General features: G+C 34.1%; 3 protein-coding genes and 3 non-coding genes across 8 annotated transcripts; 3 read left to right on the top strand and 3 right to left on the bottom strand.

The window, feature by feature from the left end:
- Window positions 1-2,738: 2,738 nt before the first annotated feature.
- LOC106348703 (exonuclease DPD1, chloroplastic/mitochondrial) lies at window positions 2,739-4,763 on the top strand. 3 transcript variants are annotated; one of them, XM_013788496.3, is made up of 4 exons: window positions 2,739-2,971; window positions 3,338-3,943; window positions 4,019-4,224; window positions 4,321-4,763. In XM_013788496.3, exons 2-4 carry the CDS (start codon window positions 3,411-3,413, stop codon window positions 4,539-4,541), a joined length of 960 nt encoding a protein of 319 aa, XP_013643950.1. In that variant the 5' UTR covers window positions 2,739-2,971; window positions 3,338-3,410; the 3' UTR covers window positions 4,542-4,763. The 3 variants fall into 3 exon arrangements, with proteins under 3 accessions (XP_013643950.1, XP_013643949.1, XP_048617883.1); XM_013788495.3 differs by lacking the exon at window positions 2,739-2,971 and adding an exon at window positions 3,023-3,152; XM_048761926.1 differs by lacking the exon at window positions 2,739-2,971 and adding an exon at window positions 3,063-3,251.
- Window positions 4,764-6,007: 1,244 nt separating this feature from the next.
- On the top strand, window positions 6,008-8,254 carry LOC106348704 (protein DEHYDRATION-INDUCED 19 homolog 6-like). The gene is made up of 5 exons (XM_013788497.3): window positions 6,008-6,381; window positions 6,965-7,107; window positions 7,330-7,407; window positions 7,510-7,775; window positions 7,874-8,254. Exons 1-5 carry the CDS (start codon window positions 6,306-6,308, stop codon window positions 7,980-7,982), a joined length of 672 nt encoding a protein of 223 aa, XP_013643951.1. The 5' UTR covers window positions 6,008-6,305; the 3' UTR covers window positions 7,983-8,254.
- A 216-nt stretch (window positions 8,255-8,470) lies between these two features.
- Window positions 8,471-8,632, bottom strand: LOC125590890. The gene has a single exon (XR_007326892.1). It is a non-coding gene; the product is annotated as a U1 spliceosomal RNA (small nuclear RNA).
- A 739-nt stretch (window positions 8,633-9,371) lies between these two features.
- On the bottom strand, window positions 9,372-9,523 carry LOC125591003. The gene has a single exon (XR_007326994.1). It is a non-coding gene; the product is annotated as a U4 spliceosomal RNA (small nuclear RNA).
- Window positions 9,524-10,941: 1,418 nt separating this feature from the next.
- LOC125590913 lies at window positions 10,942-11,105 on the bottom strand. The gene has a single exon (XR_007326913.1). It is a non-coding gene; the product is annotated as a U1 spliceosomal RNA (small nuclear RNA).
- A 5,222-nt stretch (window positions 11,106-16,327) lies between these two features.
- LOC106348700 (kinesin-like protein KIN-14G) lies at window positions 16,328-21,720 on the top strand. Its single transcript, XM_013788491.3, has 19 exons — window positions 16,328-16,670; window positions 16,906-17,072; window positions 17,192-17,326; window positions 17,411-17,635; window positions 17,718-17,789; window positions 18,005-18,073; window positions 18,194-18,394; window positions 18,534-18,615; window positions 18,712-18,807; window positions 18,916-19,092; window positions 19,187-19,293; window positions 19,422-19,600; window positions 19,688-19,849; window positions 19,931-20,184; window positions 20,305-20,468; window positions 20,560-20,757; window positions 20,823-21,040; window positions 21,140-21,340; window positions 21,430-21,720. Exons 1-19 carry the CDS (start codon window positions 16,538-16,540, stop codon window positions 21,542-21,544), a joined length of 2,955 nt encoding a protein of 984 aa, XP_013643945.2. The 5' UTR covers window positions 16,328-16,537; the 3' UTR covers window positions 21,545-21,720.
- Window positions 21,721-22,645: the final 925 nt, after the last annotated feature.

The following is a 22,645-nucleotide window of genomic DNA, read 5'->3' as shown; positions in this document are numbered from 1 at the left end:
CGTACTGTGGTATTCAAAAGGAGCTCTTATAACAAAGGTTGGTTCTTTTGATTTGATTGATCCAAGAGAGCTATGACCTTGTTCATCTTCTAATAGGTCAATGTTGATCTTCTAAATTTTAACAGATGGAAGAAGAGAAGAAGACAGTTAGGTGTTGCAGTGAGCGCAAGACCACCAAGACACCAATGTGGAGAGGTGGACCATCTTGTCCCAAGGTCTCTTCTTCTACCTTAAATCCCTATATCCATTTAGCTTTATTTGAACTTAAGAGGAAATTATATAACTATTCTGAAGTTTTTTTTTTTTTGCTCTTTGCTGTGGAATTCACAGTCACTTTGCAATGCATGCGGGATCAGATTAAGGAAACAAAGACGGTCCGAGTTATTGGGTATTCGTATTATTCACAGCCACAAAGCCTACAAGAAGATAAATCCATCACCATCATCACTATCATTTTCACATGGTGGCGTGTTTTTGAAGAAACGACGGATTCTAAAGGAGGAAGAACAAGCAGCTCTTTGTCTATTATTATTGTCTCGTAACTCTGCTTTCGCCTGACAGAAAAAACAGAGTATCTCACTGAAAAGACAGTTTTGTCCTTTATTTTGTTCGACGCTCTTTGGGCCAGTCTTTTGAGAGGATAAATTTAGCGCACTAAAGCTGGGCCTATTCTTGTGTCAACGGCCTGGCCCATAGAGATCATTGGTCAACTCTTGAATAATGGAATTTTATACCGGATCATTTCGGTTTTGGCTTTGCATTGACTTCGGTTCTGGCTGAAGTTGGATCAGATCTGATTCTGTTTGGTACAACCAATTTTTATTTTGTGTAAGTTCACTTAGAACATGGCGTATTTTGAAACTCTTTCACCAAATTTTCTTCTTTTTCAATTACGTATATCAAACAAAACCAAAGAAAAAACAAACGTGTACGTATTTCTAATGGCTCCATCATCAATATTGTAAAAAAAAAAAAAGATTCTTATATTCTTTAGTTTGTCAGAAAAAATATATATATCAGAAACAGAAACAAGTTATAACTAAAACTAGATTTCGACCCACACAACTGTGCATGTATTTATTTTCATTTTATAACCATATACATCTGTTTTTACATTATTATTGGTATATATTTTTTTATTAATTAATCATATATTTAAAGTTTATATAATTTTTTTTGATATAATAATTTTATAGTGTGCATGTTTGTCTATTCAATTAATTGTTTCGAACTATTACATGTAATTGTGACTTATATATTTATCTTATTAGATTTGTTCACTAATATATGCAAAGTTCAACAAATTTGAATATTATTTGTATCTATATTTTTGAAATAAAATATTACCTGTAATTTTTAATTAAAGTTATAAGTCATATAAATAAATATTTTATTATTTAGTAATTTTATTTGTATTTATGAACATATTAAAATATTAATTTACACTAATATTTGAACATTATTACTATTGAATATTAAACGAAAAACACTGATATATGTTTTTAATATGTTAAATTGAAAAATGTTCATGATATAATATACATACAAATTCATGGTGAGATGAAACTATTTTCTAGTAACTACTGGTGGACTCCATCAATTTAAGTTTAGTGAAATTTTTTAATCTACGACCAATATAGTTGCGGGCAAATAATATATCTGTAATTTGAGTAGTAACTTTTTGAATTATATTATTTAATATTAGAATAGATTTTTCCTTGATATTATGCTGATTGTTTTCCGATAATGTTACAATAACAGAATTATAGGATTATACCATTTATATATGATTTTTGTAACAAACAACAAATATTGTTGCTGTTAAATGAATATACCCGTATTTGATGTTTTATTATTTTGAATACAGCCAACTTCATCTACTCCAAATGATGTCTGTGTTTCAGTATATAAAAATATAAAGATCATATAATACAAAGAGAATAATAACTCAAATAAGGCCAACACAAATGCAACAATAAATTCAAAGAGCATCGTAACTCAAATATCACTCGATCATGTTTACTAAAAATAAAACGTTGTTAGTAACAGAGTTAGTTTGGTCAAGCATTGTCATAGAAGTTATGGCTATGAGATACGTTTATATGTATATGGTTAAATATAGTACACGATTAAGTATTTAATGAAAACGCCAGAGACACATGAAATAACACATGAAATAAGACTTATGAACTAATGTATACCCTTAGTAACAGAAAATGTATGGTTATTTATAATAAATCTGGTCTATGAGATACGTGTCATTGATTTTTTATATAGTAAAGCGAAATGATCACAATTAATAAAAGATGAGTTGATAGTGTGAGATTTTAGGTGACATTAATTTGAAGATAAATGATAAAACAATTAATACGATAAATGTAACATAAATTTTTAATAATAAATTTATTAGGTCAATTTAAAAAAAAAATTACACATGAATCAAGTTTGTAATAAATGTTTTAATATACAAGAAGGGTCATATACGCAAGTTGAACCAAGTGACTTGCTGGGATGTTTTTCCTTTAAAAAATTGGAATATTCTTTTCTTTCGTAGATATTAAAAACATAAAAGATTCCTGTAATAAGTCGATGATTTACTAATCATAATTTAAATGTTTTAGACCTTTAGTGAGCGTATTACATAAATGTTTAATGTTTTGACTCAGATCTGTTTGGTATTAAACTATCATAATTTTAATGATTAATCTAAAGACTATTTTTTTCACAATGTACCAACTCAAGTGGCCGAAGTAGCATGGACATTTTCCAAAAGTGGAAACCATGTATGACCCTCCCTCCTAGCTAAAACCAACTCGGATCGGGTCAAAGATCCGAAATAAACGGGTCTTCCTCTCGGGTTTACTTCAATCTCCACCATTTCGCTCTCTCTCTCTCTATCTCTCTTTCTATAAACACAGTCGAATCTCAAAACATCTCAATTCCGTGCAGATGCGAGTTTTCATTACACCAGGCAAGTATCTTCTCTTTCCTCCTTCTGGGTCAGATTTAGATTCTTAAACATTGCATAAATTTCGCTCCTTTACGATCCTCTTCTTCGATGAGGAATCGAACGCACGTAGATTAGAAGAAAAAAACACTGTTCGATTTACTTTCGTCGTTAATAAAGTTCGCCACTTTCGTGTCTATTGATTGTAAATTACGATTCTTTTTATTGAATTTTGTTCAGATTGAAGTTTTAAAAATCATGACTTTTGGTTTAACATTGAGTAAACTGTGTTCGGTTGTGTTTGGTTTGTAACATTCTATCATTATCTGTCTCTATAACTCGAAAGCTATTAACTTTTCTGTTTTTAATGTTCATTCTCTGGATCTACAGGCAGTCTTCTTCAGGAACATTGTTGTTTTGATTATTGATCTTAACTTAAAGGGGAGAGAAACGAAAGAAAGAGATGTGTATTTCAATCTCGCAAGTCTCTAGATTCAGAACCAACCTATTCGTAGGAAGCTCTTACTGTGAACGTGTCCACGGCTGGTTCAAAAACAACTCAACCCCAAAGCTGCTTGATATCAGATCCTCCTCGGTTAATAGCAAGAGCAGATGGGTCAGGCGTAACGTGAGTACAACTACACAAGGAGGCAGGAGCAACACCAAGAGCAGCGTCCTGGGAGGAGCGGTTCCTGTCACCAGGATAGTAGATGCAGAGAGCACGGCCAAGATACAACAACAACAGCCTTTTGGAAACCTTCAGCAGCGTCTTGCGGAAAACAAAGATCTGTCTAGTCTCCTCACTGTTATAGTCTCTGATCTCGAGACGACAGGGTTGCACAGGGTGAAGGAGAGGATTATCGAAATCGCAGCTCAGGATCTAGCTGGTGGTGAGAACAGCACGTTTCAAAGTCTGATTAACCCTGGTGTTCCTATATTGAATGCAAGTATCCATGGGATCAGGAATGATATGGTTTGTAGACCTGAGGTTCCAAGGTATATATACAAGATCTGTCTTTATATACAATCTTTGAGTTTGTGTGGTTATTTATTTGTTGTTCTGTTTGGTAGAATGGAGGAGATGATACCGATATTTCTACGGTATGTTCAGAGTAGACAGAAGCCTGGTGGCTATGTGATGATTGTTGCACATAACGGCAAAACATTTGATTTTCAGTTCTTGATCAACGAGTTCAACCGTTGCTCTTACGAGATTCCTCATAACTGGCTGTTCTTTGACTCGCTCCCACTCGCTAGAGAGAGCATGAAGTCTGTAGGTAATGTTCCTTGGTCTCTGCTTGTCAGCATTGTATACTATATTGGTTGGTTTGGTCTCTGATAAACCAGAAATGGTTTCTTCTTCTTTTTGGCAGACGCAACAGTGAAGCCAAAAGCGTCATTATCAGCACTAGGGGATTACTACAATCTTACAAGGGATGGTGACGCTCACAGAGCATTGTCAGATGTGTTACTCTTGTCTCAGGTGTTTCAGAGACTAACCATTGATCTCAAGCTCTCACTCTCTGATCTTGTCCTCCGCTCTTACACCACATCCGACCTTATTGCTGCCATGGCAAAGAACAAGAAGGCCTGAATCATTTTTAGAAACATTGATCTCTTATTAGGCTTCTTTTTTTTTAATATTGATCTCTGATTCTATTGTTTCTCTATATAGTGTATGTAACTCCGGAGAAATCTCAGGCATGTAACCTATTATTTAATTTATCGTTGGATAAATTAAGTGGAAAAACATATGTAATTTCACAAAGTCATAAGGCATTCAATACAAAAACAGTTATAAGGTTTCCTGCTTCAATATGAGCAATCCCTAACTAATCACAGGTCACAAGATTAGTTTGTTTAAGTACTTTCTCCAAACTCAAAGTAAATCAATTAATAATAGTCTTTAATTTTTGGGCAAAACCTTAAGTTCGAATCCATAAGTGATAAACTGATAAACTCAGAATAAATGGTCGAATGTTTCAGGGCTAGGATCATGTGTAACAAGAATCATTTTTATCGTTTACTCTTTTCGTTTCATTTTAATTGTCGTTTTAAACTTGAGCACAAAGATTAAGAAAATATTTAATTTTGTACAAAGATTAAGAAAATATTTAATTTTAAGAAAATATTTAATTTTATATATTTACTAAATAAAACATCGTTGCCAATACATCTAATCACATATTAACCAATTGAAAAATATAAAAAATATAAAGTCAACAAATTCTGATTAAAATTATGAAACAACACTTATTTTGAAAAAAAAATTTTAATTTTACAACGACAATTAAACTGAAACGGATGAAATATCATTTTAGACTGAATCAGGTACATGGGCGGTTCATGGTGTTTATAAAGACCATTTTGGACAAAAAAAAATTAGACCTTCTATTCCTTTAATAGTTTAAAATACAATTCTAGCATGACTTTTTTTTATTTGAACATAAAAAATATGATTTTTGAAAATTATATTATTTAAAATGTTATTAAATTTAGAAATGAAAACATATAAATAAATAAAAATCAGCACTACATGTATATTTATTTTTGTTCTTAACAAATTCTGATTTTTTTTGTTTGAAATTTTTGTTTAAAAAAAAAAAGCTAGACCCCTAATATCATTGGTTCAGGACGGTCGCACTGCCCGCCCATGTGGGTGAGCCGGTACTGATCAGGTACATCTGGATATTTGTGAAGATTCGGTTAATTGTTTTAGACAATTTCAACTGAACTAATAGAAGATTTCTATTCTGATGATTTTTTTTTGTTCAATCTGAATGTATTATTTAACTACATTCAACGAACATTTTTGCATGTGGATTTATCTCGCTGAGTAAATAAACATCACCTAACACATACCATACAGAGCTACTAACAGCATGACGTTTAGTCAAAGGAAAATCGTGCCAGATTTATATTTCAAAAAGGAAATACACGGCGGGTAAAAGGTTTGAACGGCATGCATTCGTGCGGGCTGTTGAAAACGAAAGATTGGAAAAAAAAAAAAAAAGTAATTAAATTAGTAAATTACATGTAATAACCCAAACTTTTTATGTAATTATTACATCAGAAGTCATCTCTGTCTCTTATATGTCTCTCACTCTCTATCCAAAGAATATTTTTTTTTTAAAAAAAAAGGAAGACAAATTCCGGAAAACCGACAGAATCGTCGTCGTCGTCGTCTTCTTTGCATCTCGCCGGAATCTTTTCGATTACTGAATCTGAATATCCGTATAATCTTCATCCAGAATCAATTTCCCCCAGGGATTAATTGTTTTCTGATCTCTTTCTGGATTCTTCGGTTTTAATTGATTTGTTGAAAAGTGGGAATCTTTGGTTTTCGATTGAGAAAAAAATGGATTCCGATTCGTGGACTGATCGTCTCGCATCGGCTTCAAGGAGATACCAGCTCGATTTCTTGTCCCGATCTGGTGAGTCGGTTTCTTTTTTTTTTGAGATTTGATTATTGTTGTCTTAATTTAAAGGGTGTACGAATGAGACAGAGATGATATTGTTGCGATTATCTCGATCATTTGCGGATAGAATCAATGACTTAGTGAACTCTGTTATTTCGTTTAATTGTTCAATGTTTGTGATGTTGAATTTGTTTTATTCGTTGGGTCTGAGAAGGCAAAGTTTCTGTCTTTGAGGCATTATTAAGCGTGTGTGCTAGTTTATACCTAGAGTTTGTTCTTGGGTTTCGTTATGAACTTCTTAGAATTTTGAAGCTTTGATTCTTGTTTAACCAATAAGAAATTCAAAAACTTGTTCAAACCTGAAACATATTTGACAGGAGAGGTTATTATGGATTGCTACTCTGCTGTTGTTTCCATCCTTTATTACATATCTGGATGTTACTTCTAATCACGATTTAATATTTGTCGCCATATTGTAACACACAAGAATGGAACGCGTTTTTAGTAGTCCTATTTATTTTTTTTCTTAGCTCTGTTTCTGTTCTTTCACCATTTGTAAATTGTATCTGACCGATTTTTTTTTTAAATGAAAACGCAGATAATTTCTTGGGGTTTGAGGAGATAGAGGGAGAAGATGACTTCAGGGAGGAGTATGCTTGCCCCTTCTGCTCTGACTACTTTGATATCGTCTCTCTCTGCTGCCACATAGACGAAGATCATCCTATGAACACAATTAATGGGGTAAATATATTTCTTCCATATTACTCTATTCTGTAACCAACCCTTTTTTCTCTCATGTGGATCTTATTAATGCTTCATCACAATGATTATGGGTAGATTAGGCAGACCACGGTTCTTTGTTTAGTGAAAGTAACCCTTGTTTGTTGTCAGGACAGTTGCTATAATAGGTTCTTGCGTTTGAATCCTGGTGGAGATTGACTCTTTTTTTCTGTCTCCTTGCAGGTGTGCCCCGTTTGTGCGGTGAAAGTGAGTTCCGATATGGTTGCTCATATAACACTTCAGCATGCAAACATGTTCAAGATATCCTTTTTTGATTCTTTCTTTTCCTTAAAACCATTATTTTTGCTTTATGTGATTCCTCAAGATGAGTGTGTTTCATTCATTCCTTAACGAAAATATTACGTGACGACGAGGAAAAGGAAAGCAAGAAGAGGCGGGGCTCAGTCCATGCTATCCATCTTGAAGAGAGAGTTTCCTGATGGAAACTTTCAGAGCTTGTTTGAAGGAACCTCGCGCGTTGTGCCTCCTTCGTCTGCCACTATAGCTGCTGACCCTTTGCTGTCTTCGTTCATCACGCCAATGGCAGATGAACTTTTCATTTCTGAGTCAGGTTTATATGGAGAGACAAGTTCTGCCAAGAAGGCATCGAATCAGAGTTTGCCTGAACGGTATTGCTTCCTCATCCTCAGATTGATTAGAACAGGATATGGATATTCTCACTGCGTAGCCCTCTCATGATTCTTTGTCTTGTGGTGAATTTTTACAGGAAGGTTGAGAAGAAGTCGCTTTCAGCAGAGGATCACAGAGAAAAGTTGAAACAGAGCGAGTTTGTTCAAGGGATTTTCTGCTCTACGATTCTTGATGATGGATTATAAAGGAGAAAATAGAACTTCTCTACGGTTATTAGATCATTCAGCCATTGGAAGAAAAAAATTTGTAACGGAGTTGTTGTTTGTTCTCAACAAGTGATATGGGGAAGGGTTCAGGGATAACCAGAATAATGTTAGTGAGCTTTGTAAGAGTCAAGAGAGACATGAATAATGAGTATTATTTATATGTTATTGAACACATACTTTCTCTAGTGAACGAACACTCGATTTGTCTGTAAGAAAACAACCGCAGGAGAAATGTATGTATTTCATTTACATATTCTGTTCTTAAAATCTTCAGTATAGTTTCTTCATGTTCTTTTATGTAAAGAGGACTTTATTGTTTGGACAAGGCCTGAAAAAAAAAACAAATGTCAACTCTATCCAGAAGAGAGCCTTACCATCGTCTCCTCAAGCACTCATCTATGATCCTTAGGTATGATGTGTCAAACTTGGGAATGCAGCTAACAATGATTAAGGAATGATAATAGATGGTAGGAGCCGCGCGAACGCAGGCTCCCTCTGCCACAAATAATGACACAGGCTCTCCCTCTTGGGGAGACCTTAAGCTAAGCACCCCTCCTTAGTGCAATGGAGGTCACTAGCCTAGGCCACTCATCTTCTTGATCACGAGTTGACCCTGTCCAGGTAAGTGATTTGCTTGTTCACTCCACTTCCCTTCTTATACTCTTTTTAGCGAGTCCTTCTTTCTACGCGTAACCGATGTGGGACTATCTGTTAGCAAGTTTCTCGCTCTGACGCAGTTTTTCTTTAAGACAATATACATGGGCTGGTACTATAGGCTCGGTTATTACGTGTTTGAGCATTTCTGGACAATCACAACTTGGTTATCGCCTGTACTTTAGTCATCCTTTATTTCGTATTGCTGTGGATCCAAAATTTATTTTCGATCAATAAAATCTCACATATTACTTGGTTTTTATGAGCCTTCGTGAAATTTATAGCTGATCCCTCTGTTACCAAACAACTTATAAGTTTATAGCTATTGCCTCTTGTGACCTGAATTTTCTTTATTTGAAAATACAAATTGCAGTTTTGCTGTGCTCTGATGATTCATGTCTTGACTGGTCTAGGTCTATTATTGAAAATCAATCTCTTTCAGCTGGAGTATAAACAGAGAAACATTCAAATATTCCAGTAACTCTCTACTATTGTCAGATCATTCAGCGACTTGGAAAAATGGAACAATAACAAAATGTACGTTTTTTTATCAGTTAATAGCACTGAGTTATGTTCTTAAGATTCAGTATAGCTTCGTATGGATTATTGGTGTTTGTACATTATAAAACATCTTTTTCACTTTAAGCAAAGATGCCGACAAAATGCCTTTAATATATAGGCTAAGAAACAAAACTTGAACTGTAAAGATTGCAGGACTTTACCCCGAAGGGAGTCCTTCCAGAAATTCTCAAAGACCTAGGTCAAGCCTAGGAACAATGAGGGGGTTTGGAAATAGTTTTCAACCAGCAATAGACGCGCCTCGGTTAATACCTCATTAGCTGCGTCATTGCCCCAAGCGCAAAGATGAGTTTCTACCATGGAACACCTCTTTCTTTTATAGTCCAGACAAAACCAACCTACTTGATATACACTTCCGATGTGGGAGCGTGGATTTTCTCCAACCAAATCAGTTATTATCTCTCTGCATATATATAATTCTTCTCAAGTCCTCACAGAATTAATATTTACCAAAGTTTTCGTTATACAAGGGAATTACAACACAGTTGTGTGACAGATTGATAAAAAGTTTAAAATCTAACAATGGATGGTAAGGGCTACCAGCATTGTGTGTATGATATTTTTTTTTACTCTTAGTATCAAGCTTAATATTTACTTTTTTTCTAAACCAAAAGTTGAGAATTCTCCAATCCAAATATTTTCTATGCCAAATTTTCCCTATACTCCGAATATTATATTTTTCTAGAAACAAGAGATTAAAAAAATTTCTAGGCATGTAGACATATCAAAAAAAAATTCTGTAGAATGAATAGATTTGTAGCAAAAAAGATTATATATAGAATCCTTTTTGAAATTCTGTTTATGTTTTGGATTGAAAAATGAGTTAGCCTCACAAAAATTTTGTTTTTTGTAATTATAAAAAAAAAAAAATCGTATGAATCCACTTTGTTTAAACTTGGATTTAGAACTAGAGAGTCTTGGTTTATTTTTTTTTCCATTTTTGGGTTACTAATCTAGTCCATGCAATATGAGGTAAATTATATTGAGAATGACTTCGTAACCAGTTTTTCCATTGATTTATTTCGGAATTTAAAAGGGTTTTATCTTTCCATTCATAATGAAATATTCCTTGTTCTTCAAAAAAATCATTTATTTGATTCTCAACAAAAAATGATGTTATGTATATGTTATATTCAAAAAAAGACTTTAATTTAGAAAGATTACTAACTTGAATTTGTGATAATTTGTAAAATACATATCTCTCTGCATATATATAATTCTTCTCAAGTCTTCACAGAATTAATATTTACCAAAGTTTTCGTTATACAAGGGAATTACAACACATTTGTGTGACAGATTGATAAAAAGTTTAAAATCTAACAATGGATGGTAAGGGCTACCAGTATTGTGTGTATGATTACTTATTGAAGACTATTTGTTGTTGTTCGAATCAGTATTCTACTACTTAACGAGTAAAGAAGCAAGGAGAACATATTATAATAGCTCGCTTAGAGAATCTCAAGCACAGACACACACAAAAAGATGATAAAGAGTATACTTGAAGAAGCTTATGCTTATCTACATGGATTAGGATGATTATTACAACGAAAGCCGCTTTCTTTTGTTATATGTTTCCAATGTGGGATAGTGGATTTAGTATGTCCACGAAAAATTCAATTATTGACACTTTTCTGCGTATATTAATCTCAAACTTAGGGTTTTGCCAATGACTTCTATTTAACAAAGATTCAAAACTGCATGGATGGTAGGAGCCGCGCGAACGCAGGCTCCCTCTGCCACAAATAATGACGCAGGCTCTCCCACTTGGGGAGACCTTAGGCTAAGCGCCCCTCCTCAAAGTGCAATGGAGGTCACTAGCCTAGGCCACTCATCTTCTTGATCATGAGTCGACCCCGTCCAGGTAAGTGATTTGGTTGTTCACTCCACTTTTCTTCTTATACTCTCCATCACGAGTCATTCGTTCTAGGTGTAAGCGATGTGGGACAATTCACACACTCGCCACAAGCTTGAAACGGCAAAATGGTTGGGTATTATTGCAATCATGGGCTACATGCTACAGGCCCATTTAAGTGAATAAGCAGCAAACCCAAAACAAACACAGCTAATCGATCAAACCATTAACCACTAATGCTCTTGCTTCTTGAAGTGAAAATGACCTGAAAGAGCCAATGGATGGAACATCTAATATCACTTTAAAGACATGTTAGATGTAGATACTTGCATTGAAACTTCCACTAAATCCTCCCACCAAACATTACGAAGAAAAGCAGGGCCGACTCAACATTTATTTGAACCCCTTAACATTTATTTGAACCTCTGGGCAAAAAAAATAATTAATTTTTAATGTTCATGTTTATTTAAAATTTAAATATATGTTAAAAAATTACATTAATATCTTTATAAAAAAGTTGATAAAACAAATTATATACAAGTACAATATTTTAGGGTCTCTTTTAACCAAATTTAATGAATATTTAAAATTTTCTATATAAAAATGTGTATATATAAAAATATTGCTCCTTAACTATCAAGTTATGGAGGGACACGGGTTTGGACCCGGGACGGTCGCACCGCTTGTACTTTCATATCAGCCGGCCCATAAAAGAAAGACACTACAATATATTGTCATACCATTAACTAGAAAATTCAGACAGTTGTATAGATTTAGGGGTTAGTAATCATTCTATTAAATCATTTTGTTCAGGTTCATAAGATATTATATATATGGACTGGTGTAAGGCCTCATATATTGTTCTTAGAGATCATAGATATTATATATATGGACTGGTGTAAGGCCTCATATATTGTTCAGGTTCATAAGTGATTCACCATATTTTTCGTCAAAAAAATCTTTCTATTAAGTCAAACTTTAATGGATAGTAAAATAATACGCCTCGTGCTCTATTTTCCTTAGCTAAGGGAGACATTGCTAATCCTAGAGATATAATATACTAAACATCTAAAAATAATCAGGCAAATTACATAAAAAAAAGTTCTGAAGAAAATGCCAGCTAGTCCAGTGAAATCTCAATCATATCCACCACTAACTAGACCATAATCTATCAAGTTTTTTTTTTAAACTATACTAGATTTTGATCCGCGCTTTCAAAGCGCGGATTTTTTTTTCCTTTTTTTTTCAATTGAAAAATATTTAATAAATGTCATATTTCATATACGCCTCGTGCTCTATTTTCCTTAGCTAAGGGAGACATTGCTAATCCTAGAGATATAATATACTAAACATCTAAAAATAATCAGGCAAATTACATAAAAAAAAGTTCTGAAGAAAATGCCAGCTAGTCCAGTGAAATCTCAATCATATCCACCACTAACTAGACCATAATCTATCAAGTTTTTTTTTAAACTATACTAGATTTTGATCCGCGCTTTCAAAGCGCATATTTTTTTCCTTTTTTTTTTTCTTTTTTTTTCAATTGAAAAATATTTAATAAATGTCATATTTCATATATTTGTGTTTTATTTTATAAAAGACTTAAACTTTTTATCTTTCTTTATCGTGTTTCATTTTAAATGACTATTTATGTTTAAAAAATTAAACTTTATTTTTTTAATGAATTAAGTTGGTATAACTCTGATAAATTAATTTTATTATGTGGTTAATATTTTTAATAAAAATAATTATATACTTTTAATAAAGATTTATACTTTTCAATGAAAAAACTATTTTTTTATGAATGCTTAAATTATATTAAGAAAAGAAAAAAAATTAAGAATAGTTGAAAAAAAATTATTTGAACTTGGACTCAATATACCAAAAGAAAAAAAATGTGAGAATTTGATCTGATTTCTTAATCGGCCCAAATGGCCCAAGAGAGATCTGATGTGGATAGTGGACTGGATCCGAAAAAAATGGTCCAATATAGATGTGTTATTAATATTACTTGATTGGTCTTAATGAAACATGCAGTGTTAGTAAAGAAATGACAGACTAAGGTAAAAAAGACAATAGGATCCTGCTTTAATAGTATAGATGCATGGATAAAAATCAGTTTTGCTTGAAAACAGATATACAAAAGTACAAAAAAGTTAGTGCTTAATTAATAGTATTCGCTGGTGTATTAGTCCTAACGTCTCAGCATTTCGTTTTTTCTTGGTGAAAAATGTTTTCTTAGTTTTTTTTTTTTTTGCAAATGATGTATTCATAATATATTAAGACAAGATAATGGACTTTCATATAATTTTTGTGTGTACATGTTATCATAAACATTTCCCATCCAATCAGCTTTTAAAGGCTGTGGGGTTGGACTAACATCTAAAATATTGCGTGTTTTTAAATTTCCTTAACCATTATCTAAGAATTAGAAACTATAAGAAGAAAGAAATTAAAACCCACACTTACAATCCAAAAGTCAATATCATATACTTAGTTGCTATCATCACAACAATCGCTGTTATGATCTGACAATGTTATACCACATCTATCCAAGGCCGAAGTGTTTAGGTCGGGAGGGACAGTAGTAGACCCTTGTTTGCTATTTTAAATGTTCCAAAGTATACACTTGAGGACCCCGCGCTCCAAAGCCCTCACAAATCAAAAGAGTGTTTCAAGTACATCAAATCATATCATGAAACCTCTTTTGTCGTGTTCCGCCGACAGGATTAATTATCTATTAATTATGTTAATTGTTCAGCGTGCTTGTTATTATCTATTTTTGGTCAGACCATTGATTGTTATTATGTTGATCTCAATATCAGTTCAATCCATGTTTTTTTGTGCACCAAATTCAATCGATTTATTTCACATTTTAAGAACTGGTTGTTGGATTAATATCCTAAATCAGTTATTTATGCTCCATAACTTTAAAGTTTATCATTGAAAAGAATATGTATGTGTGGAGTTTATACTAGTATCGTTGATGCATCATGTCACTCCATTAAGCTCAATATAATACATTTTGTTGAAAAGAGTATCTATGTATTATAGTAAACAAGTCATCTGTGAAAAGAAAAACGACTGAAAGTGATGTCTGGTCTGTGTTTCCTACTGATTAGGAAGCAAATGAAATGATTTCTTCCACTTGACACTTGACAGTTTAACGTTAAATAAATCTATTAATTAAGCTCCCCTCGAGAAAGCTAATAACCGTCTTAATGTTACTAAATTATGATAATGGTCCCAGTTAGCCATTTATTATTAAGATCCATTGAATTGGACCACCGTAGCGCATACACACGTCGTACCATACACAATACTAATCTACATGCATATATTATCAAAAGAACTATCCAAGCAAAGTTAATACTTTTACAGGTTGGTGTGTTTAGCAAAGGGGTCCTGTTCACTTCTCAAAGTTTTTTTTTAATTATTATAAATTCTGACTATTTAAATACGATGAAAGTAGGGTTAGATTTGTAGATCATGAAAACAATGTGGAGGTTCAGAAATTGATGTGTGCTTTTTGATCCGGAACTTGCGTGCCTAATCCTCACTTTAGCCAGCATGTGTTCTGGGCTACTTTTTAAAGTGGGCCATTCAATTTTCGGCCCATGTAATTATTTAATCCTTAATTGATTAAGCTAAACCATCGATATAATTTAATTACGATTTTTACCATGTAGACAGTGGATCGGAACATGCGCGCCGTTTTTGGATCGGATCCCAAGCTCCGTCCGGTTTGAATAATAGGAAAACGGCGTTCAGGACATCATCATCTTTTTTCCCCTTACCCGATTGAAAATGAATATCCGAATTTAACAAGAAATTTCTGATTTTCAACATGTTCATCAAATGAGAAATTGCACCCCATAAACTAGACTTTTACCCTAATTAACCAAATACCCTAAATCTCACAATATTATACCTTTCTCCATAGACACAAACTAGTCACATCATTGGTATTTTCATTTTTTTAGGGTTTTAAACCAATTCACCCAATAAAAATTCAGGATATATATAGCAATAAAATATACTTCCCATGCAAAATCACTAAAAAGATTTTATGATCTAAAATGGCCTACATTGGAGAATATATATTACTGCTTTTAATATACTTCCAACCGTTAATGCTTAGCTATATAAATGTGTAAATGCATTAGACAGTATCTTACAGTCAGACATTTCCAAACATATCAAAAAGACATTAAAAGTAAAACAACGCAGCCATAGCTAAATATATATATATATATTTATCGATCTCCATAATTAGCTTAAATCGACGATCAAAGATGCAATGTTAAAGAAATGCAAATTGATGATTTTAATAATTAAAATTGTAGATTTTTCTGATGTGACAATATAAATATTTTTGCTGTGAGATTTTGACCATAGGTTTGAAAATATTTAATGATGTGCATATAAGTTTTCTAAATCTAAAATAAGTATTTAGATATATTTGTTTCTACAGCAAAAACAATAGAAAAGAAAATTTGTAGTTTAGAAACTATTTATAAAACATTATTAGAAAAAAATTAACTTTAGAAATTATTTTGGCATACATCACTTTAAAAACACTTTACCAATCAACACCTACACAACCATAACCATGTAGTAGAATTACAACATTAAATTCTCCATAAAAAAAAGGACATAAACTATTCTATAGGAAACAATATATATAGAGAATTATCCATCTAAGTGGGAGCCTTTAAGACAATCAAGAGAAGATCTTGAACTAAGTAAGGGTAATTGATTGAAGAAGGAAATAAGAAATATAATCAGAAACTAGATATTGACAACACACCACCATAACTAATGGAAGTTAACATATCATTTGATTTGATTTGATTTATCCAGCAGTATTTAGTGCTTGTTTATTCAATGAGTGTTAAAATGATAGAGAAATAGGTAACTTGTAATAAAATGAAATGTATTAAATAGAATTGTATATGATATTATTTATACATTTATAATTTCATATCCATTAATAGTACCCTAACAATTTTTCAAAAATTCTAATATACTATATACTTTCTGTGGTTTGAAAAATAAAATATATCTACGATAATGTAGTCGTCTAATGTTTGATATGGAAGAAAAAAAAATAGCCTAGAAGGAAAGAAACCGAAGCGGGAGGTTTGGAGGACAGGTTCGGAGGGTGTAGCGCCTCTTTCTCCCCGTCCGCTAGATTTTTATTTTTATTTTTTTAATCGAAAAGAAAGCGAGAAAAAAGGGGTGAGAAAGTGTGAGCGAGAAAGTGAGGGAAAATTTACATTTCAAAAGAGAGAGAGAGAGAGACCCTTCTCTTCTCTTCCTCCGTCGCGATCCTTTTTATATAAACCGCAATTTTCTCTCTTCCTCACATAAGATTCTCCTCCCCTTAAACAAACAGCCATCACCATTCTCACGAAAACTATCCATCGCTTCGAAGCATCCCCTGCAGATGGCGACGACGACATCGGAGATGAATGATGTTTCGTTTTCAGTAGTATCCATCGTGGAAGATGTTCTTCAACAGCATAGCAGCCGATCAAGCGACGCTGGGTTGTTGGTTCCCCGGAGAGTCGAGGAATCTTGTGAGTTTCTCACCGACCTTATCGTGTGTGTTTTCGTTAGATCCTTCATCGTCCAATTTTGTTATTAAAATCTGGAGCGTGGTTGCTGAATTTTATGGAGAATAGGATCTATCTGGTTAAATTCGTTGATTCATAATAACTTTTTGAGTTTAAGCGATGGAATTGCCTTTGTTTAGAGAGATCCTCTAGGCGCACATCGAAATTTTTTAAGTCTCTATGAATCTTTGTTGTGTAGCTCTAAGAAGATACGAAGCTGCCGGGTGGCTTAAAGAAATGATCGGAGTTTCTGGTGGTAGAGATTTTCCCGCTGAGCCTTCAGAAGAAGATTTTAGGCTTGGGTTGCGAAGTGGGATCGTGCTTTGCAATGTTCTTAACAAAGTTAGTCCTGGATCCGTCTCAAAGGTTAAAATTCTTGACATAGATGAAATTTGGGTTTATAGATGATGTATAGCTCAGATCGCTCTACTTTGAAAGATTGTGTTGATTTATGTGGAGAATCGATTAAAAGCATCTTCTTACAGGTTGTTGAAGCGCCTGATGATGTTGCAGATGGAGCTGCACTCTGTGCTTTCCAGTACTTTGAAAACATCAGGAACTTTCTAGTTGCTGTAGAGGAATTGGGGTTGCCATCATTTGAAGCTTCTGACATGGAGAAGGTAGAAAATAGTGAAGTCTTGAAGAAGATGCAGACGAGTAGCTTTTCCATCATTGATTTGTTGTAATTTATATTTTCTTTTCAGGGAGGAAAGTCTATAAGGATAGTGAACTGCATACTTGCACTTAAATCTTACAGCGAGTGGAAATTGAAAGGTGGAACCGGTCCGTTTAGGTATGGATCCAACATGAAGAATAATTTCGGATCCAGAAAACCATTTCTGAGAAAAAGCTCAGAGCCCTTCATGAGCTCCATGTCGAGAACTCATCCATCGACTGATCAACCTGCGTGTTCTGATGTTGGGCAAGAAGTGAGTGAAAAGTGGAAATGCTGGTTTTTATGGCGTAGTTTGTGGTTGTTGTTGACAAAAGTATCTCTGTTTTACTTTGCAGGGTGATTCTAGGTCTATCAACGCGCTTGTTCGCTCATTTATCTCAGAAAGAAAGCATGAAGATATTCCAAGGGTAAGAACTCATCTTTTTAGTTTATTGCAGTTGTCTTTGTTGATTGAACGCTTTCTTCTTGGAATTGATCTGTTCAATCTTCTTAGGAGATTAAACTGAGCTGATGTTTATCTAGCTTTAATCTTAGGCTCAGCAATTGTTAGCAAGACTAGTAGATGCTATTTCGCAAATTGTTATCGGAAATTCTGATTTCTTTTCTACTTTAACCTGCTCAGGTTGTAGAGTCTGTGTTGCACAAAGTTATGGAAGAAATCCAACAGCGGTTGTCAATCCAAAATGAAATGGTGAGGGCAAGTGAGGTCAATCATGATGTTATTTTCGTTGGAGTGGAAAAGTTCTGTCAGTCCAAGTTTTTAATCTGTCTCGTTGATGTTATGAAACTGCCTTTTAATTTTTCTTTTCAGATGAAATCAAGTTCAAAGCATATTCCAGAAGATGATTCATCTTGCGAGACAGTGGTACAGTCTCAGCAGAGTGACATCAGAGAACATGAGGAAGCAGAAGACAATAGTCCGTCACAGGTCGTAGAAGAAAAGATTCAAAGTATAAATTCTGAACACTATGAAGAACAGGAAATTCTTCTAAATCAAGAAAAGCACATTCAGGTACTTCCATTGTGTTGCCACTTTATGGCTTTCAGAGATTTAACACCATATTGTGAAAATGGATGCTTTTTGTATCTTCTATTCCCAGTATAGCTTTCACAAGTTAGAAGGAGCTTGAGTTTTGTTTAAATGCCTGCAGGAATTGAAGCAAACTTTATACACTACGAAAACGGGAATGAAACTACTGCAGAAGAAGTATCAAGAAGACTTTCTTCACCTAGGTGTCAACTCAGATCATGTTCTTGATATGTCCTTGTTCAGCCCTCAAGTTTATTTAGTGAAAACATAACGTGTCATCGTTTTGGGCTGTCACACAGGCACGCATTTGAACGGTTTAGCTTACGCGGCTACGGGATACAAAAGAGTTCTTGAAGAGAACCGCAAATTGTACAACCTAGTGCAGGACCTAAAAGGTAACTTCACAGAACAAAATGATTTGTGTCAGTAAACTTGTAGGATCTTGAATCAGTTCCTTTTAGTCCCTTTATCTGCGTAAAGACCTCACACTTGGTATTTCTTAGGAAACATACGGGTGTACTGTCGGGTTAGGCCATTCATGCCCGGCCAACCAACTAGTTTGAGTACCGTGGAAAACATAGAAGAAGGGACTATCACGATCAGAGTGCCATCAAAGTATGGGAAAGAAGGACACAAACCATTCATGTTCAACAAAGTCTTTGGTCCTTCCGCAACACAAGGTTATAGAAGGCCTTAATTTTATGGTCCTATAATGTTTATTTGAGTCTGTTTATCTGTGAATAACATTAGTGAAATGAATCCTTGGTTCTTCAGAGGAAGTGTTTTCAGACATGCAGCCTTTGGTACGGTCGGTTCTTGATGGCTACAATGTCTGCATCTTTGCTTACGGCCAAACCGGGTCTGGGAAAACTTTTACCATGGTAATAGCTGCTACTATACTTGTCGTGCGATCATTCGTAGATGATTAGATTGTTGTTGATTCAATATGCTATGGAGTTTTTGGAATCTTTCTACAACACCAAATTCCTAAATTTCCGAACTATTCTAGTCAGGGCCTAAGGAACTGACTGAAGAAAGCCTAGGTGTGAACTATAGGGCCCTAGCAGACCTGTTTCTCTTATCGGATCAAAGAAAAGACACGACCAGCTACGAAATATCGGTTCAGATGCTTGAAATTTACAACGAGCAAGTCAGAGATCTACTTGCCACAGATGGCCAGACTAAAAGATATCCTTTCGATTTAGCTTTACTGTTTAGTCATCTTTCAAGAACTATGAGATATTTTGATTTTGTTGATCCTTAACTCTTGATTACGTTGGAAATCAGAAACAACTCGCACAATGGAATTAACGTTCCGGAAGCAAATCTAGTGCCTGTCTCATCGACGGCTGACGTTATACAGCTGATGGATGTGGGACAAATGAACCGTGCAGTGAGCTCTACAGCCATGAATGATAGAAGTAGTCGATCTCACAGGTTTGGTTTTCCTTTTATTCTTTCCTGAGTACTCCGTTGCATAACTCGTTCTAACCCCAGTATTCTTTTTATTTTTGGCAGCTGTGTCACTGTTCATGTTCAAGGCAGAGACCTCACGTCCGGTGCTATCCTCCATGGTTCTATGCATCTGGTTGATCTTGCAGGAAGCGAGAGAGTGGACAAGTCCGAGGTGACTGGAGACAGGCTGAAGGAGGCTCAACACATCAACAAGTCCCTTTCGGCTCTTGGAGATGTTATCTCTTCACTTTCCCAGAAGAATTCTCACGTGCCTTACAGAAACAGTAAACTCACCCAGCTGCTGCAGGACTCCCTCGGTAAAATTCTCAAAATCCTCATAACTCGTTGCATTTGTGTATGTGTATATACTCGCACTCGGATCTTATACAAAACATATACTTATTTTCATCGCAACTTCTGTTTGTATGTTATATCAGGAGGATCAGCCAAGACGCTTATGTTTGTCCACGTTAGTCCAGAAGCTGAAACTGTTGGAGAAACTATTAGCACTCTGAAGTTTGCTGAACGAGTAGGGAGTGTTGAGCTAGGCGCTGCTCGTGTGAACAAAGATAACTCAGAGGTCAAGGAGCTTAAAGAACAGGTCTAATACACTAAGACCATATTTGCTGTTTTCGTTCATCTTGGCCATTAGTATCGTGTCACTGATATGATTATGTTATCGGGGATTTCAGATTGCTAATCTTAAAATGGCTCTAGCGAGGAAAGGAAATGGTAATGGTAACGAGGCACAACCAACCGCTCCACCACAAAACCAGAGAATATCGAGAAGAAGATCACTTGAAACTCCTGTCTTTCGACCCAAACTTCCTACCATGGGAAACGCACCAAGCAACCTTAGGCCCCAAGTTATGGATCTAAGTGGACCAGAGGTATGTATGCTTTGTTTCAACAAAGTTGCTCAACAATTCATGACATTTGTGTATATTATATGCAGGCTTTTAGTGATACTGCATCTTCAAGAAGACACAGCTTAGATCTCCATGAGCTAATGAAGTCTTCTATTCCGTCTTGGCCGAGGCAAACTCTCGACACAAACGAAGAGGATAGAGAATTTAAGTCAGGGGAGTGGATAGATAAGCACACAGAGTTGAATCAAGATGATAATTTACTTTCCCCGGATAAATTCTACCAGTCAATGACTCCTCAACAACTGTATGTTACTTACATTCCACTTAGCCAAAAACCATTTTCCTACTTTATATCTTTATCTAAACCTTATTATTGTTGATCTAACATCTTTTAAAATGACAGAAACGGTGGGAAACAAGATTTCGAAGTGCAGAGTATTACAGATAACGAATCTGATGGCGTAGCAAGCGACTGCTCAGATTCTGATTTGATGTGGCGACTGAACGTTCAAGTGAATGTGCCCAGAGTTTCTAATAAACAAAGTTCAGCAAACCCCAAACCAAAGAAAATTAAGCCAAAAACGACCAAAGTCTCAGAAACCAGGTAATACATCTATAAAATGTTATTGACTGTTTGTAGTATATTTTTCTGTTGTTGACTTGATGAGGAACCTTTGTCTTTTCCTGTGGCAGAAGTTTAATTCCATCGCTGATACCAGCACCAAGCAAGAGACCTCCTAACACCGTGAGTTCGCAGCCGCAGCGACCAACCAGAGATGGAAGACGCAGACTGAGTTTAGGCAAGTGAACATGTTTTCACTAGTTTTTGTAAAGAGTTATATCAATGAGACGAAAGAAAAAAAAAAGATTTGTTTTTGTATATTGTGAGCAGGCTCTCTCTGTTTGTTCGAAAGACAAAATCTCAAATTTGCTGTTTCGAGTGTACAAAGAATCATTCCTTTTATACAATCTTCTTTTGGTTTTCTCACTTATGTGTATGCATATATAATTTGATTTTGTTTAACCAAGTAAAAAGGGGAGACAGATTTAACAAAATAATTCTTGTGATCATTCAAAGCATATATCACAAGAATTTGCAGACAGACTTAACAAAACATTCCTTAATTTCTTTTTAATGTTTTCACACATTCAAAAGACATTAAAATTTTATCATAAACACTGATTTTTAATAATTTTAAACCAATAATAGTTCTATTAATTCTTTTGAACTTTAGAATTTATCATTATAAAAATTCATCGAAACATAAAAAATTATGGGCAATTCTGACAAATAGCCCTTTTAAGTTTTTGTCACAAAAATAACCCTAAAAATGACCAAAATAGTTTTTTTTTATTTTGAAATTTTTAAGATTTATTTTTTATTTTTAAAAAATTTGAAACTCTATCCTAAAACTCCAACCTTTAACTCTAAGCCCTAAGTTTAGATTAGTCAACCCTAGGATAAAAATACATATTTTGGTCATTTTTACCCTTTAATAAAACTTATTTTGGTCATTTTCTTCGTTAAAAGCTATTTTTGTGACAAAAACTTAAAAAAAATATCATAGGGAATTTCTCAAAAATTATTGTGAAATATTTTTATCGAAACTTTTATTTAACAAAACAAAGGGAATAATAGTTTTGAAATCTGCAAACGGGCAATTCTCTCAAATAACTTTTTTAAGTTTTTATCACAAAAATAGCACTCAAGAAATAAAATAACCAAATAGTCCTTTTTTATTTTGAAATTTTTAATATTTATTTTTTAGTTTTTAAAACTTGAAATCCTATCCACAAAAACCCACTCCTTATCTATAAACGTAAGTATAGATTAGTTAAACTTAAGATAAAAATACATTTTTACTTTTTAATAAAACTTATTTTGATCATTTTTTTTATTGAAGGTTAT

Source organism: Brassica napus, chromosome C7 (assembly GCF_020379485.1).
Source record: "Brassica napus cultivar Da-Ae chromosome C7, Da-Ae, whole genome shotgun sequence".
Lineage (NCBI taxonomy): Eukaryota > Viridiplantae > Streptophyta > Magnoliopsida > Brassicales > Brassicaceae > Brassica > Brassica napus.
Note: the sequence above shows the minus strand (reverse complement) of the source record. Positions and strands in the feature narration are given on the sequence as shown.